This window comes from Bombina bombina, chromosome 1 (genome assembly GCF_027579735.1).
Source record: "Bombina bombina isolate aBomBom1 chromosome 1, aBomBom1.pri, whole genome shotgun sequence".
NCBI classification, from domain to species: domain Eukaryota; kingdom Metazoa; phylum Chordata; class Amphibia; order Anura; family Bombinatoridae; genus Bombina; species Bombina bombina.
Genome location: NC_069499.1, coordinates 424,476,298 through 424,492,039, shown reverse-complemented (window position 1 = coordinate 424,492,039; position 15,742 = coordinate 424,476,298). Strand labels below are relative to the sequence as shown.

The following is a 15,742-nucleotide window of genomic DNA, read 5'->3' as shown; positions in this document are numbered from 1 at the left end:
GGTTTATTATAGTAGTAGTGATGTGGGGGGGGGTGGCGGTTATGGGGTTAATTACTTTATTTAAGTGTTAGTGATGCAGGGGCGGCGGTTTATGGGGTTAATAGTTTTATTATAGTAGTAGCGATGTGGGGGGCCGTCGGTTTAGGTGTTAATAGGTTTAGGGGTTAATCACTTTATTTAGTGTCGGTGATGTCGGGGAACAGTGGATTAGGGGTAATTAGACTAGGGGTTTATGTTAGGGTGTTAGGTGTTTACATAACTTTCTTTTCCCCATAGACATCAATGGGGATTGCGTTACGGCGATCGCCAGTCCGCGATCGCAGGTGTTATTTTTTTCTAACACTTTCTCTCAGTTGATATCTATGGGGGAAAACGTGCACGAGTACGTCAAGTCAAACCTTGGGTTTTGTGCGGTATGGAGCTTATCGCACAATACCGCGCAATAAAAGAAGGTTGTTGTGTAACTTGTAATGGCAGTGCTATGGGGAGTGTGATACATCTAATTTTTTTGCGTTATTTACGCACCTGGTTCAGTGCACAACTTGTAAATTTGGCGATAGAGAGTTGTAATGAAACCTCTATTTTTCAATAAGGAATCCTCCCCAAAATCTAGGGCCACTCTTGGCCCCAAGCCTTTTCGCTAAGACTAATGAAGGAACACTAGCACTAGGAAAATTATTAGAATAAACATTTGCTGCAGTAGGTGACAAAATACAGAGTACTAGCACTTAGGGATCCTCATATGATTTGCAAGATGTAGTATGGGAATGCTAGTAAATAGGTTTAACAAGCTATAGTAAAATAACAATACTTAACAACCCTTATGCATATGTTCAGATCAATAAAATATATATCGAGAGACTCAGTTTTCTTATGGTTATATCTTATATTTGCCATGCAGCTGGCCACTCTTGGGCCTTTGTATATGGATTATAACAGTGTTTGTGAGATAAGTAGGAAGGGCCACTATAGGAATCTAATATGACGTAGGTTAAGGTTTGTAATAGTATTAGTATACTATGAAATAAATTACTAGCTGTGTGCTCTAAAAGTAGCCCACTTTAAATAGTATTGCAGAAGTTTGAGCAACTGAGTGACATATATTTGTATGCAAATTAAAGCTAATAAGACATGTAGCATAAGGGAATGGATGAAGTCAGGTAAGTACAGTTAAGTAGGAACTGTTTAGCCAATATGCTATGTGTTGTACATTATACACCACCAGTTAGGGGAGAAGTAGAGTGGGTCATAGGAGGTTAATATAATTAATAATTGCACGGATTACTGGAACTCTATATCTGGTGATTACTGGAAAATAGGAGATAATAGATGGGAGAGCTAGAAACTTGATATAATGGATATCCAAAGCTCTCAGCTGATTACTGCTAATTCTCATAAACTATGTGGAGTGTTATGATTTGGAAAGAGCTTAAATTTCCCACGTCGCATTAGATAACAGTGAAGCTCAGGTGTGTAAGAAAGTGAGATAATGGGTGGATGTATAAGACAGGTATATGAAGCTAGGGCTTGCTACTGATAAAGAAGTGGTAACATCAAACTTGCCAAGAAGAATAAAAAATAAAGTGAACACATAAAACAGAAATCTTAACACTGACATTAAATTATCAGGTGTGCAGCCTTCATGATGATCCTTTTGGATCGAGCCAGACTTAGAGTGGAGGTAGGGTAAGTTGTTTTGCTCTCCAGTTACATGGGTAAGTCTGAGAGCAAGTCATTCTTGATATATGGTGATCAACCTATTCTCCTTCTAGTAGGGTTTTCATATCTCTGCTACAGAGCATTAAGGGTTTTGGGTCAGTTGCATGTTAGCGGAAAGAATGTCTCCTCATGGATGTAGTTGGAAGGTAGCGTTGGGCTGGCATATTCATTTCCCAGATCCCACTGTTGTGAGCCTCCACATAGCCCTAAGACTAGATTGTCCTCTGGCTTCCTCCAAATGGGCTGAAGCGCTGATGTATCAAATAGGGTTCTGCGGGATGGGGGTATATCACTCGAAGACATGGCAGTATTCTCTTCAGAGACTTCCAACTGATCTCGTAGCAGATTGATACTCAGCTCCCGTGAACCGGCCGCATCCCTGGGAGCGTGAGTCAGACAAGGGAGATCACTGTCGTTTACGAGGTGCAGTGTAGGTACCTGTGCATTATTCTGTGGTGCAAAAGTCACAGCAAGACCGGTCTACGATATCCCCCGAATTCATGCAGTTTCCAGGTCCGATTCTAAGGGCCGCTCCAACCCCAATAAGGTAAGTGATTGCGAGAACTCTGGCTGTTTCTGGTCATTTGAGGATATAGGAACATCTGTATTCTTGGGTCTCAGTGAAGTTTAATCTACTGGTTTGTCCCCTGTCTGTAGAGATGTGATCAAGTTGCTCATGTTATCACAGAACTTCCGCTCAAGGTCCACTAGTAGAGTTTGAAGGGTGCAATACAAGTCCCCCATGGCCCATATATGAAGGATGTTGTGTGTGATGGTGTAAATGTAGAGCTTGAACTGTAACAATCTATTTCTAGTTACAATAGCAAGTCTGTATGAATATCAACAGATCCAGAGCTGCTCGACCCAGGTGACCAGGGGTGTGTTGAGAACGCATGTGTAGGCCGCTGCCTGAGCTCACAACAGGCTATATCGGGTCCCAAAATACATAGAAAGATCAATCTCAATATTATTTGTAACAAGAACTTATAAGTTAGATTAATCTTATAATTGTGAGATAAAATACGTTGTTCAGGATAACCGGAAGATTATCAAAAATTCTCTGGGAGGTTCATAAATTACAACCATTCATGGCCGCTTCTAAGCCACACCCCCCATGCTTATTTGTTTTAATATTGTTTCAAATATTGCTTATTATTTCCAATAATTATTTTAATAAACTATCGGCTGGATTACGAGTCTTGCGTTAGCCTTAAAAAGCAGCGTTGAGAGGTCCCAACGCTGCTTTTTAACGCCCGCTGTTATTACTAGTCTTACCGCAAATCCCCTTACGTCAATTGCGTATCCTATCTTTTCAATGGAACTTGCATAACGCCAGTATCAAGACTCCTACCGCATTTAAAAGTCAGTAGTTATGGGCTAACGCCGTAACATAAAACTCTGAACTAAAGTGCTAAAAAGTACACTAACACCCATAAACTACCTATTAACCCCTAAACCGAGGCACCCCCCCCCCCACATCGGAAACACTTAAATTAAGTTTTTTACCCCTAATCTGCCGACCGGACATCGCCGCCACTTTAATAAATATATTAACCCCTAAACCACAGCACTCGCAAACACTAGTTAAATTTTATTAACCCCTAATCTGCCATCCCTAACATCGCCGACACCTACCTACATTTATTAACCCCTAATCTGCCGCCCCCAACATCACCGCTACTATATTACAGGGAGTGCAGAATTATTAGGCAAGTTGTATTTTTGAGGATTAATTTTATTATTGAACAACAACCATGTTCTCAATGAACCCAAAAAACTCATTAATATCAAAGCTGAATAGTTTTGGAAGTAGTTTTTAGTTTGTTTTTAGTTATAGCTATTTTAGGGGGATATCTATGTGTGCAGGTGACTATTACTGTGCATAATTATTAGGCAACTTAACAAAAAACAAATATATACCCATTTCAATTATTTATTTTTACCAGTGAAACCAATATAACATCTCAACATTCACAAATATACATTTCTGACATTCAAAAACAAAACAAAAACAAATCAGTGACCAATATAGCCACCTTTCTTTGCAAGGACACTCAAAAGCCTGCCATCCATGGATTCTGTCAGTGTTTTGATCTGTTCACCATCAACATTGCGTGCAGCAGCAACCACAGCCTCCCAGACACTGTTCAGAGAGGTGTACTGTTTTCCCTCCTTGTAAATCTCACATTTGATGATGGACCACAGGTTCTCAATGGGGTTCAGATCAGGTGAACAAGGAGGCCATGTCATTAGATTTTCTTCTTTTATACCCTTTCTTGCCAGCCACGCTGTGGAGTACTTGGACGCGTGTGATGGAGCATTGTCCTGCATGAAAATCATGTTTTTCTTGAAGGATGCAGACTTCTTCCTGTACCACTGCTTGAAGAAGGTGTCTTCCATAAACTGGCAGTAGGACTGGGAGTTGAGCTTGACTCCATCCTCAACCCGAAAAGGCCCCACAAGCTCATCTTTGATGATACCAGCCCAAACCAGTACTCCACCTCCACCTTGCTGGCGTCTGAGTCGCACTGGAGCTCTCTGCCCTTTACCAATCCAGCCACGGGCCCATCCATCTGGCCCATCAAGACTCACTCTCATTTCATCAGTCCATAAAACCTTAGAAAAATCAGTCTTGAGATATTTCTTGGCCCAGTCTTGACGTTTCAGCTTGTGTGTCTTGTTCAGTGGTGGTCGTCTTTCATCCTTTCTTACCTTGGCCATGTCTCTGAGTATTGCACACCTTGTGCTTTTGGGCACTCCAGTGATGTTGCAGCTCTGAAATATGGCCAAACTGGTGGCAAGTGGCATCTTGGCAGCTGCACGCTTGACTTTTCTCAGTTCATGGGCAGTTATTTTGCACCTTGGTTTTTCCACACGCTTCTTGCGACCCTGTTGACTATTTTGAATGAAACGCTTGATTGTTCGATGATCACGCTTCAGAAGCTTTGCAATTCCCTCTGCAAGATATCTCACTATTTTTTACTTTTCTGAGCCTGTCAAGTCCTTCTTTTGACCCATGTTGCCAAAGGAAAGGAAGTTGCCTAATAATTATGCACACCTGATATAGGGTGTTGATGTCATTAGACCACACCCCTTCTCATGACAGAGATGCACATCACCTAATATGCTTAATTGGTAGTAGGCTTTCAAGCCTATACAGCTTGGAGTAAGACAACATGCATAAAGAGGATGATGTGGTCAAAATACTCATTTGCCTAATAATTCTGCACACAGTGTAAATTTATTAACCCCTAAACCTAAGTCTAACCCTAAATCTAACACCCCCTAATTTAAATATAATTTAAATAAAACGAAATAAAATTACTATCATTAACTAAATTATTCCTATTTAAAATGAAATACTTACCTATAAAATAAACCCTAAGCTAGCTACAATATAACTAATAGTTACATTTGTAGCTATTTTAGGATTTATTTTTATTTTACAGGCAACTTTGTATTTATTTTAACTAGGTAGAATAGTTATTAAATAGTTATTAACTATTTAATAGCTACCTAGTTAAAATAAAGACAAAAGTACCTGTAAAATAAATCCTAACCTAAGTTACAATTACACCTAACACTACACTATCATTAAATAAATTAACTAAATTACCTACAATTAATTACAATTAAATAAACTAAAGTACGAAAAAAAACCCACTAAATTACATTAAAATTCTTGTAATTATTTTATTTTTAAAACTAATTACACCTAATCTAATCCCCCGAATAAAATAAACCCCCCCCCAAAAAATAATAAAAAATCCCTACCCTAAACTAAATTAAAGTAGCCCTTAAAAGGGCCCTTTGCGGGGCATTGCCCCAAAGTAATCAGCTCTTTTACCTGTAAAAAAATACAATACCCCCCCAACATTAAAACCCACCGCCCACACACCCAACCCTACTCTAAAACCCACCCAATCCCCCCTTAATAGGATTGAGCTCGCATTCTATTGGCTGATTGGAACAGCCAATAGAATGCAAGCTCATTCCTATTGGCTGATTGGATCAGCCAATAGGATTGAACTTCAATCCTATTGACTGATTGCATCAGCAAATAGGATTTTTCCTACCTTAATTCCGATTGGCTGATAGAATCCTATCAGCCAATTGGAATTCAAGGGACGCCATCTTGGATGACATCATTTAAGGAACCGTCATTCGTTATGTAGTCGTCGGTCTGGATGGATGCTCCGCACCGGCTGGCTTCAAGATGGACCCGCTCCTCTCCGGATGGATGAAGATAGAAGATGCCGCCTGGATGAAGACTTCTGCCCCTCTGGAGGTCCTCTTCTGCCCGGATCTGATGAAGACTTCTGCCCCTCTGGAGGACCACTTGTGCCCGGCTGGGTGAAGACGGCTCAAGGTAGGGTGATCATCAAGGGGGTAGTGTTAGGTTGTATTAAGGGGGGATTGGGTGGGTTTTAGAGTAGGGTTGGGTGACAGTGTGGGTGGTGGGTTTTAATGTTGGGGGGTATTGTATTTTTTTTACAGGTAAAAGAGCTGATTACTTTGGGGCAATGCCCCGCAAAAGGCCCTTTCAAGGGCTATTTGTAATTTAGTATAGGGTAGGGATTTTTATTATTTTGGGGGGCTTTTATGATTTTATTAGGGGGAATAGATTAGGTGTAATTAGTTTAAAATTATTGTAATTATTTTATGTTTTATGTAATTTAGTGGTTTTTTTTCCGTACTTTAGTTTATTTAATTTAATTGTAATTAATTGTAGGTAATTTAGTTAATTTATTTAATGATAGTGTAGTGTTAGGTGTAATTGTAACTTAGGTTAGGATTTATTTTACAGGTAAATTTGTACTTATTTTAACTAGGTAGCTATTAAATAGTTAATAACTATTTAATAACTATTCTACCTAGTTAAAATAAATACAAAGTTGCCTGTAAAATAAAAATAAATCCTAAGATAGCTACAAATGTAACTATTAGTTATATTGTAGCTAGCTTAGGGTTTATTTTATAGGTAAATATTTAGTTTTAAATAGGAATAATTTATTTAAATTAGGGGGTGTAAGGGTTAGGGTTAGACTTAGATTTAGGGGTTAATAACTTTATTATAGTGGTGGCGACGTTGGCGGCGGCAGATTAGGGGTTAAAAATTGTAGTTAGGTGGCGGCGACATTGGGGGCGGCAGAGTAGGGGTTAATAAATAAAAAGTAGGCGTAGGCGATGTTGGGGGCAGCAGATTAGGGGTTCATAGGGATAATGTAGGTGGCGGCGGTGTCCGGAGCGACAAATTAGGGGTTAATAATATTATGCAGGTGTCAGCGATGTCGGGGCCGGCAGATTAGGGGTTAATAAGTGTAAGATTAGGGTTGTTTAGACTCGGGGTTCATGTTAGGGTGTTAGGTGTAGACATAACTTTTATTTTCCCATAGGAATCAATGGGGCTGCGTTAGGAGCTGAACGCTGCTTTTTTGCAGGTGTTAGTTTTTTTCCAGCCAATTCTGCCCCATTGATTCCTATGGGGAAATTGTGCACAAGCACGTTTTGCCAGCTCACCGCTACCATAAGCAACGCTGGTATTGAGGTGAGATGTGGAGCTAAATTTTGCTCTACGCTCACCTTTTTGCGGCTAACGCCGGGTTTAAAAAGAACCTGTAATACCAGCGTTGTCTTAAGTGAGCGGTGGAAAAAAAAATGCTTGTTAGCAACGCACCCCTGTTACTGCAAAACTCGTAATCTCTGTGTATGTTTTTTTTTATTGATCTGGTATTGGTTTAATTTATTGGCATTTCAGAACTTAAAGGATTCAGGTTTTATATACATTATCCTTTGCTAAATATATAATACAGAGTGTTATTAAACTACAGACACTGCATCTGCAAAGTTGACAACCACTAGTTTATATATATATATAATTACATTAATACAATTATATAGAGGTTCCGTTATATTTTTTTGTGTGTTTTAAAACATAATACACTTTGGGCTAGATTATGAGTGGCCCGCTAACTGTGGCATGCGAGAAAAGCGTATTACGAATTGAAAGTAAACACATTCACTTAAGTGCGTCGGGATAGCTCTGGTTCTGGTTCATAAAAACACTATCTAATAACAAATATATAAAAAACAATATTGCATTAAAAAGTTACAAGGGCTCAAAGATATGAGGTCTCAGCTGTTAGGGAAAAAAAGCCTGCAAAGGGCTTTATCATAAGGATACATATATACACGTCTAAATATGTACGTGTGTGTGTATTATGTGGACACGGTCATGTCCCATAGTTTAAATTCAGAACTGCTTTCCATTATAAATTTCTCATGCTCATACCTTTGAAGTGGAATTACATATTTTGTTGACATTTGCTAGTTAGATCTGTAATCCCTACAAAACTGGAAAATTTGAAGTGATTACGTTCAGTAGTTTTTGAGATATTTGATATTGAAAGGGGTATGAGTTGAAAATGCCATAGACTTAACATTGGTGATACGGACGTGTTTATCTAAGAATTGGCTGCATGGATTTGCCTGAAAGTTGGTATTTGAATAGATTTTGTTGTGAGAATCTCCTGTTACCCTAGGTTAAAAATTGGTCTGATTAGTGTTTTTTGAGATATTTTACACTAAAATGCTGTTGGCATTTATCATTGCACAAGCATTTCTAGTGAAATGCTTGTGCAATGCCGCCCCCTGCACATTTGGGCCCAATCGACAGCTAGCAGGGGGTGTCAATCAACCTGATCATATCTGATCAGGCTGATTGCTGTCCACCGCCTCAGAGGTAGGGATGAGCGAATGTTTTAAAAAATTCAAAATTAAAAAAGAATTTTAAAACATTCGTTCGTTCAAATCGAATTTCGAATGTTTATATAATATCCTTACATTCTATTTTCGAATTTTCATTTTCGAATTTTTAAATAAAATTTGAAAATATTTGTTTGTATAATAGAATGTTTAGTTATGTATTCATTCAATTTCGAAATGTAATATTCAAATTTGAATGTGACATTCAAATTCGAAATAGTATTTCTAGTCTAATACTGTGTTTTTTAAATGTAATATTCAAATTCGAATGTGACATTCGAAAACTGTAAATAACATTCGATAATAGAATTTTTAAGAACATTGGTTCTGATCAACAATCTATTATGTAAATCGAATTTCTACAATAACATTCGTTCAAACATTCTAATTTAAATATAAACACATTCGCCCATCCCTACTCAGAGGTGGCAGACAAGTTACGACCGCTCGTTCTTAACTTCCACTTCAAACGAACCTGAAGCGGAGTGGGTCAGAAGCAGCATCTGCTGCTTCATAAATCGACCCCATGGTATAGTGTTGTATATTAATCAATCATTTTGTATATGTGCACAACTCAGAGTCAGACTTATTGTACATTGTATAAATAATTACTAATTGCTGTTTGATCTTTTTGGTTATCCTCTCCGTGTATTATTTTTAGTATAAAAATATGCATTTTTTATGTGTGTGAATTCAAGAAAAAAAGAAAAAAAAACAAGGAAATTAATTTTTAAAAACTTATGTTAATGCCTAGAGTTTAAGTTCTTAATGAAACTTTAGAAAACAAGGAAATTCCCAACTTAAACTGCCCCCGCCTAGGTGCTTTGCATGACCGCATCAAAAACATTGTGACATACATTTCTACACATTGCTGTATATGGTGGTAACATTATGTATTTATAAATAAATAGTTCTATGTGAAGAACATTCAAATGTGAAATATTAATATTTCAAGTCAGGTTAGTGCACTTGAAAAAACACTATCATGTTTGCACACGAGATAGGGTGCTAGGCTTTTTTATATTTTTTGTGCTTCATTGAAGTCTATGAGGGAATACGTTAATGAACTTTCGGTTTTTGTGTGCATTGGGTTAGAGCTTGTGTGAAAACGTTTTACTTTCAACCTCTTATACGCTCCCTTACCCGATGCGTGCATAAAGCCTCTGTCTAGTAAAGTTAACGTGCGAGCAGGAGCGCAAAGTACCGTTCCACTCATAATCTAGCCCTTAGTGGGTACGTCACTGAAATAGTAAAGCATAATATTCATAACAATCTTGATCATCAGTCCCTTTATGTTTATATAAATATGCACAATTCATTAGAACATAATTTATGTACCATGTTTCTAACAAAACACAATACAAACTATACTGTGTGTACATATTTGTATTTTGATAAAAAAATAATAATTTAACTTACTTGCAAAATTTGAACAGTATCTTTTCAAACACAAGCACTGGTCCTGTGCTCCCCAGGATGGTCAGGGGTTGTCCACCAAATAAAGAAAATGCTATGCCTGTCATTGAGGCTCCAAAGAGAGATTCTATTGCACTCTAGGTAATAGGAAATATATATTTTAATGGTTTAAAAATACTAAGCATTCATGGATCAAAATAACAAAATAACAATAATAACTGCATCATATGTTATTTTAGGCTTAAGGTAAGGTACAACACCTACTATACGACCTTCAGTTGCTTCACCAAGAAGACCTCCAAAGGTGATTACAGGAGACATGCATGCACAATAGAGAAACAGAAAAGAAGCTAAGCACTGCAAACTAAATGCGTCTCTGAAGTCACTCCAGAAAAATGGGGCCTTTCTCTTGACATCTAGTACAAGTCCACCAAATATTCTAGGGAGAGAGAAAAAAATATTATTTTCCTTACACTTATGATACATTAATAATACACTGTGCAGTTGTATATACATATAAACTAGATGACCTATTGTCTTTATTATAGTACCAATTCTAGATTACAGAATTGTTCAGAATTGAACTGTGTGATCAATGCTGAAAATGTTTGGTAAAAATCTGTATTTTCTGTTCATATTTTGAGATTGCTGGGATGAGAGCAGGTAAAATAACCATGTTTACTATTCAGCTGGTTATTTCACCTGTGCTCCAGATCAGATGTCCTCAAAATGTGGCCCGTTAGGGAGGCCTAACGACAGGTTTGAAAACCAGTGATCTTATGTAAGCAATACAAAAAAAAAGGTTTGATTCCTTGTTTTCTTCATTTTGACCATTTTGTATTACCATCACATAGCTTCTTAATGATTTGTGACATCCTTGTTATGTATTATTATCTATATATTATATATTAAGTTGCATAATGCAATTATTAGTTTAAAAAAACTAGAAGTCTGACCTTAAAGGGACAGTACAATAATGTAAAAATGGATTGGATAGAGCAGTACATTTTTAACAACTTTCTAATTTAATTTTATTATCAAATTTGAGTAGTTCACATCCTAGGAGAAATCCTAGGTGAGCACAGAAGCATGCATGTGTCTTTAGCCACCTGGCAGCAGTGTATGCAACAATGTCTAAAGCAATGTTATACACAATTGACATAGAATTCTAAAAACACCTCCACACTCCTGAGCTCATATCAGTTTACCTAGATTCAGGGCCGGATCGGCCTACCGGAATACTGAGAGTTTTCCCTGTGGGCCACCTGGCTGGGTTATATCAGTATAGTGGCAGAGCACAGCAGTGAGCAGCTGAAAGGGAGCTACTGCTTTGAGTGCACAGCGGTATACTTGCATATCACAAGTCAGCCACTCCGCTTCAAGATAGCACAGCGGGGAGGAGGGGGATGGAATGTGAGTGTCTGTGTCTGTTGCAGAGCATTGGGGGTAGGTAGCTTTTTTATTGATCTGTCCTTGCACTCTTTCCTATGTTGCAATATTAGCAGACATAACAATATATATATATATATATATATACACACACATATTTCTTTTTTTTTTTTTAAAGATTTGCATGAAACATTGCGGATTTGACCAACCCATATATGGGGTGGGGGTTCTGGGACGGTCTTCAAAAAATTCCAGGGCTCTTTTTTTTTCTAATCCAGTTCTGCCAAGATTTACTCTTCAACAAAGTACACCGAAGGTACAAAGCAAATTTCATAGTAGAATTATATAGGAAAGTTGTTTAAAATCACACACTCTGGGGCCTATCTATCAAGCTCCTAATGGAGCTTGATGCCCCGTGTTTCTGGCTAGCCTGCAGGCTCGCCAGAAACAGCAGTTATGAAGCAGCGGTCACAAAGACCGCTGCTCCATAACCTGTCCGCCTGCACGGAGCAGGCGGACAGACATCGCCACAATTCAACCCGATCGGGTTGATTGACACCCCCCTGCTGGCGGCCCATTGGCTGCGAGTCTGCAGGGGGCGGCATTGCACCAGCAGCTCTTGTGAGCTGCTGGTGCAATGCTGAATACGGAGAGCGTATTGCTCTCCGTATTCAGTGAGGTCTGGCGGACCTGATCCGCACTGGCGGATCAGGTCCACCAGACTTTGTTAAATACAGGCCTCTGAGTCATGAACATTAAGGGCCAGATTACAAGTGGAGCGGTATTTAACACTCGCTCAATAACTGCGCTAGAAGTAAGCTATTTGCGCAAAACGGGTAGCGCTTGTGTTAAAAGCAAAATGTTTTCGCTCTGATGCACGCAAAATGCTGAAGTTAGAATATCGGGACCTTGTTAACGTATTCCCCCATAGAAGCCAATGAAGCAAAAAAAGTAGAAAAAACCCTAACTCACTACTTTCACATTCCAATGCTCTTCACATAGCAGAAAATGTTCTATTTATTCATATACATATGTATTTATATGTTTATATGTGTAAATATGTCTGTAAACACATATACACATATAAATACATAAATACATATGAACACACACACATAAACATATTTAGATATATGTATCTATGTATCTCTATGTTAAAGCCCTTTGCCTGCCTTTTTTCTTTTTCTAACACCTGAGACTTCCCCATATAACTTTTTTGTGTAATAATTTTTTTAAATAATTTTTATTAGCGCTACATCCAACACAATAAACCTGCCTATCGCTCACACGTAACATAGCGCACCACTCATAATCTGGCCCTTAATTTTTGCTTTCTGTTTAAATGTTTTCAAATGCTTTAGAATAGTTATAGCTTTTAGTCATGGGAGCCAAATTAAATGAATGTATGTCTGGTCACTATGTGAACCATGTTAACTGATGCACATGTTATTTCAGGGAACATTGTGTGAAATAAACAGGTTTTATACAATAAAACTGACCTCCCAGTCCTTTGTAGCTCAGGCCCACTATGTCCCTCGTGCTCCTCCAGTTCACCCAGTGCTGCTGTGCCATTTGGCACTCCTGGAATTTTACGTTTCTCCTAAAAATGTAGAAATTGGATATTTTTAAGACATTAAATAACAACAATCCTTAAGAAATGATTTTCAAATGATTTAGCTACAAAAATTGCAGTAGACTTTAATGGTGAATTATATAGATAAATCATTAGTGTTCAGGACCTATTTTAACACATGACCAAGAAACTTTCTAGGTATCTCTTTCATAGGCTGTCTAAAAATAAAATAAATCATAGTGATATAAAAAATAAACTTATGTATATTTAAAAACCTTCTTTAAATTATTTCATTAAATAATAATCTGCTATTTTGTTAATATATTTAAATTACCCCTCTCTCTGATAATTTGTACCAGGATAAGCTTAGACAGTCTTTTTACAGCAGATAAGTACTCCACATATTGGTTTAGGTGTAAAAGCATTGACCAATTTATTTTTTAGACAATTTGCAGCAGTAATTTAAAAAGCAAAACAAAAAAAAACTTTGCTCCACAGTGCTTACTATACAGTACAATATAATCCAAACTAAAGTTGGGTGTCTGATCCACACCAAAAACAAAACTTCAAAACCAAATCACAGTATGTATTTCTGTCTCACACAGACAGGCCCATTTATCAAGCTCCGTACGGAGCTTGAAGGGCCGTGTTTCTGGCGAGTCTTCAGACTCCCCAGAAACACAACTTATGAAGCAGCAGTCTAAAGACCGCTGCTTCATAACCCTGTCCGCCTGCTCTGAGCAGGCGGACAGGAATCGCCGGAAATCAACCCGATCGAATACGATCGGGTTGATTGACAGCTCCCTGCGAGTCAGCAGGGGGGGGGGGGGCGTTGCACCAGCAGCTCTTGTGAGCTGCTGGTGCAATGTTAAATGTGGAGAGCGTATTGCTCTCCGCATTTAGCGAGGTCTTGCGGACCTGATCCGCAGTGTTGGATCAGGTCCGCAAGCCCTTTGATAAATGGGCCCCAGATTCTTCTCCTAGTTGCAGCACACACCATTTAACAAGTAATAATGGCCAAATATCAGGTGCAGTGAGTGAAGTCTAGATTGTGGAGAAAACCTGGACTGGATTCCGCACCTGCAACTCTCTGCCACATCCAAACTGTGGAGTGGATTACTATCCCGTAATAAACAATCAAAGTACATTTCAATACAATCATGAACATTCCATAATTTGTGGAGAAACATACAGTATCTCACAAAAGTGAGTACACCCCTCACATTTTTGTAAATATTTTATTATATCTTTTCATGTGACAACAATGAAGAAATGACACTTTGCTAGAATGTAAAGTAGTGAGTGTACAGCATGTATAACAGTGTAAATTTGCTGTCCCCTCAAAATAACTCAACACACAGCCATTACTGTCTAAACTGCTGGCAACAAAAGTAAGTACACCCCTATGTGGAAATGTACAAATTGGGCCCAAAGTGTCAATATTTTGTGTGGCCACCATTATTTTCCAGCACTGCCTTAACCCTCTTGGGCATGGACTTCACCAGAGCTTCACAGGTTGCCACTGGAGTCCTATTCCACTCCTCAATGACAACATCACGGAGCTGGTGGATGTTAGAGACCTTGCGCTCCCCCACCTTCCATTTGAGGATGCCCCACAGATGCTCAATAGTATTTAGATCTGGAGACATGCTTGGCCAGTCCATCACCTTTACCCTAAGCTTCTTTAGCAAGGAAGTGGTCATCTTGGAGGTGTTTTTGGGGTCATTATCATGTTGGAATACTGCCCTGCTGCCCAGTCTCGGAAGGGAGGGGATCATGCTCTGTTTCAGTATGTCACAGTACATGTTGGCATTCATATTTCCCTCAATGAACTGTAGCTCCCCAGTGCTGGCAGCACTCACGTAGGCCTAGACCATGACACTCCCACCACCATGCTTGACTGTAGGCAAGACACACTTGTCTTTGTACTCCGCATCTGGTTGCCGCTACACACGCTTGACACCATCTGAACCAAATAAGTTTATGTTGGTCTCATTGGACCACAGGACATGGTTCCAGTAATGCATGTCCTTAGTCTGCTTGTCTTCAGCAAACTGTTTGCGGGCTTTCTTGTGCATCATCTTTAGAAGAGGCTTTCTTCTGGGACGACAGCCATGCAGACCAATTTGATGCAGTGTGCAGTGTATGGTCTGAGCACTGACAAGCTGACCCCCCACCCCTTCAACCTCTGCAGCAATGCTGGCAGCACTCATATGTCTGTTTCCCAAAGACAACCTCTGGATATGACACTGAGCACGTGCACTCAACTTCTTTGGTAGACCATGGCGACGCCTGTTCTGAGTGGAACCTGTGCTGTGAAACCGCTGTATATTCTTGCCCACCATTCTGCAGCTCAGTTTCAGGGTCTTGGCAATCTTCTTATAGCCTAGGCCATCTTTATGTAGAGCAACAATTCTTTTTTTCAGATCCTCAGAGAGTTCTTTTCATAGAAACATAGAAACATAGATATTGACGGCAGATAAGAGCCATAGGCCCAGCAAGTCTGCCCCACCTTACCTAACAGTATAAACTTATCTAGTTCGTAGGATAGCCCTATGCTTGTCCCATGCATTTTTAAAGTCCCCCACAGTGTTTGTTGCTACTACCTCTTGAGGAAGTTTATTCCATAAATCAATCACTCTTTCTGTAAAGAAGTGCTTCCTCAAATTACTCCTGAATCTACTACCCTTTAGCTTGAGCTCATGACCCCTTGTTCTTGAATTTTCCATTTTATGTAAAATACCCACAGCCTCAGTTTTACTAAACCCTTTAATGTACTTGAAAGTTGCTATCATATCACCTCTTTCCCTTCTCTCCTCTAAGCTATACATATTTAGGTCATTGAGCCTATCCTGGTAAGTTTTATTTTTTAGACCATGT

The 15,742-nt window shown here is 38.9% G+C and overlaps 1 protein-coding gene across 1 annotated transcript in view; it reads right to left on the bottom strand.

The window, feature by feature from the left end:
* Positions 1–15,742, bottom strand: part of SLC4A10 (solute carrier family 4 member 10) — a 432,482-nt gene that overhangs the window by 122,761 nt on the left and 293,979 nt on the right. The window contains exons 11-13 of the mRNA XM_053698366.1: positions 12,789–12,889; positions 10,165–10,339; positions 9,904–10,037 (exon numbers count right to left, since the gene is read on the bottom strand). Coding sequence (XP_053554341.1) covers positions 9,904–10,037; positions 10,165–10,339; positions 12,789–12,889 — 410 coding nt within the window. The remainder of the gene's footprint in view (positions 1–9,903; positions 10,038–10,164; positions 10,340–12,788; positions 12,890–15,742) is intronic.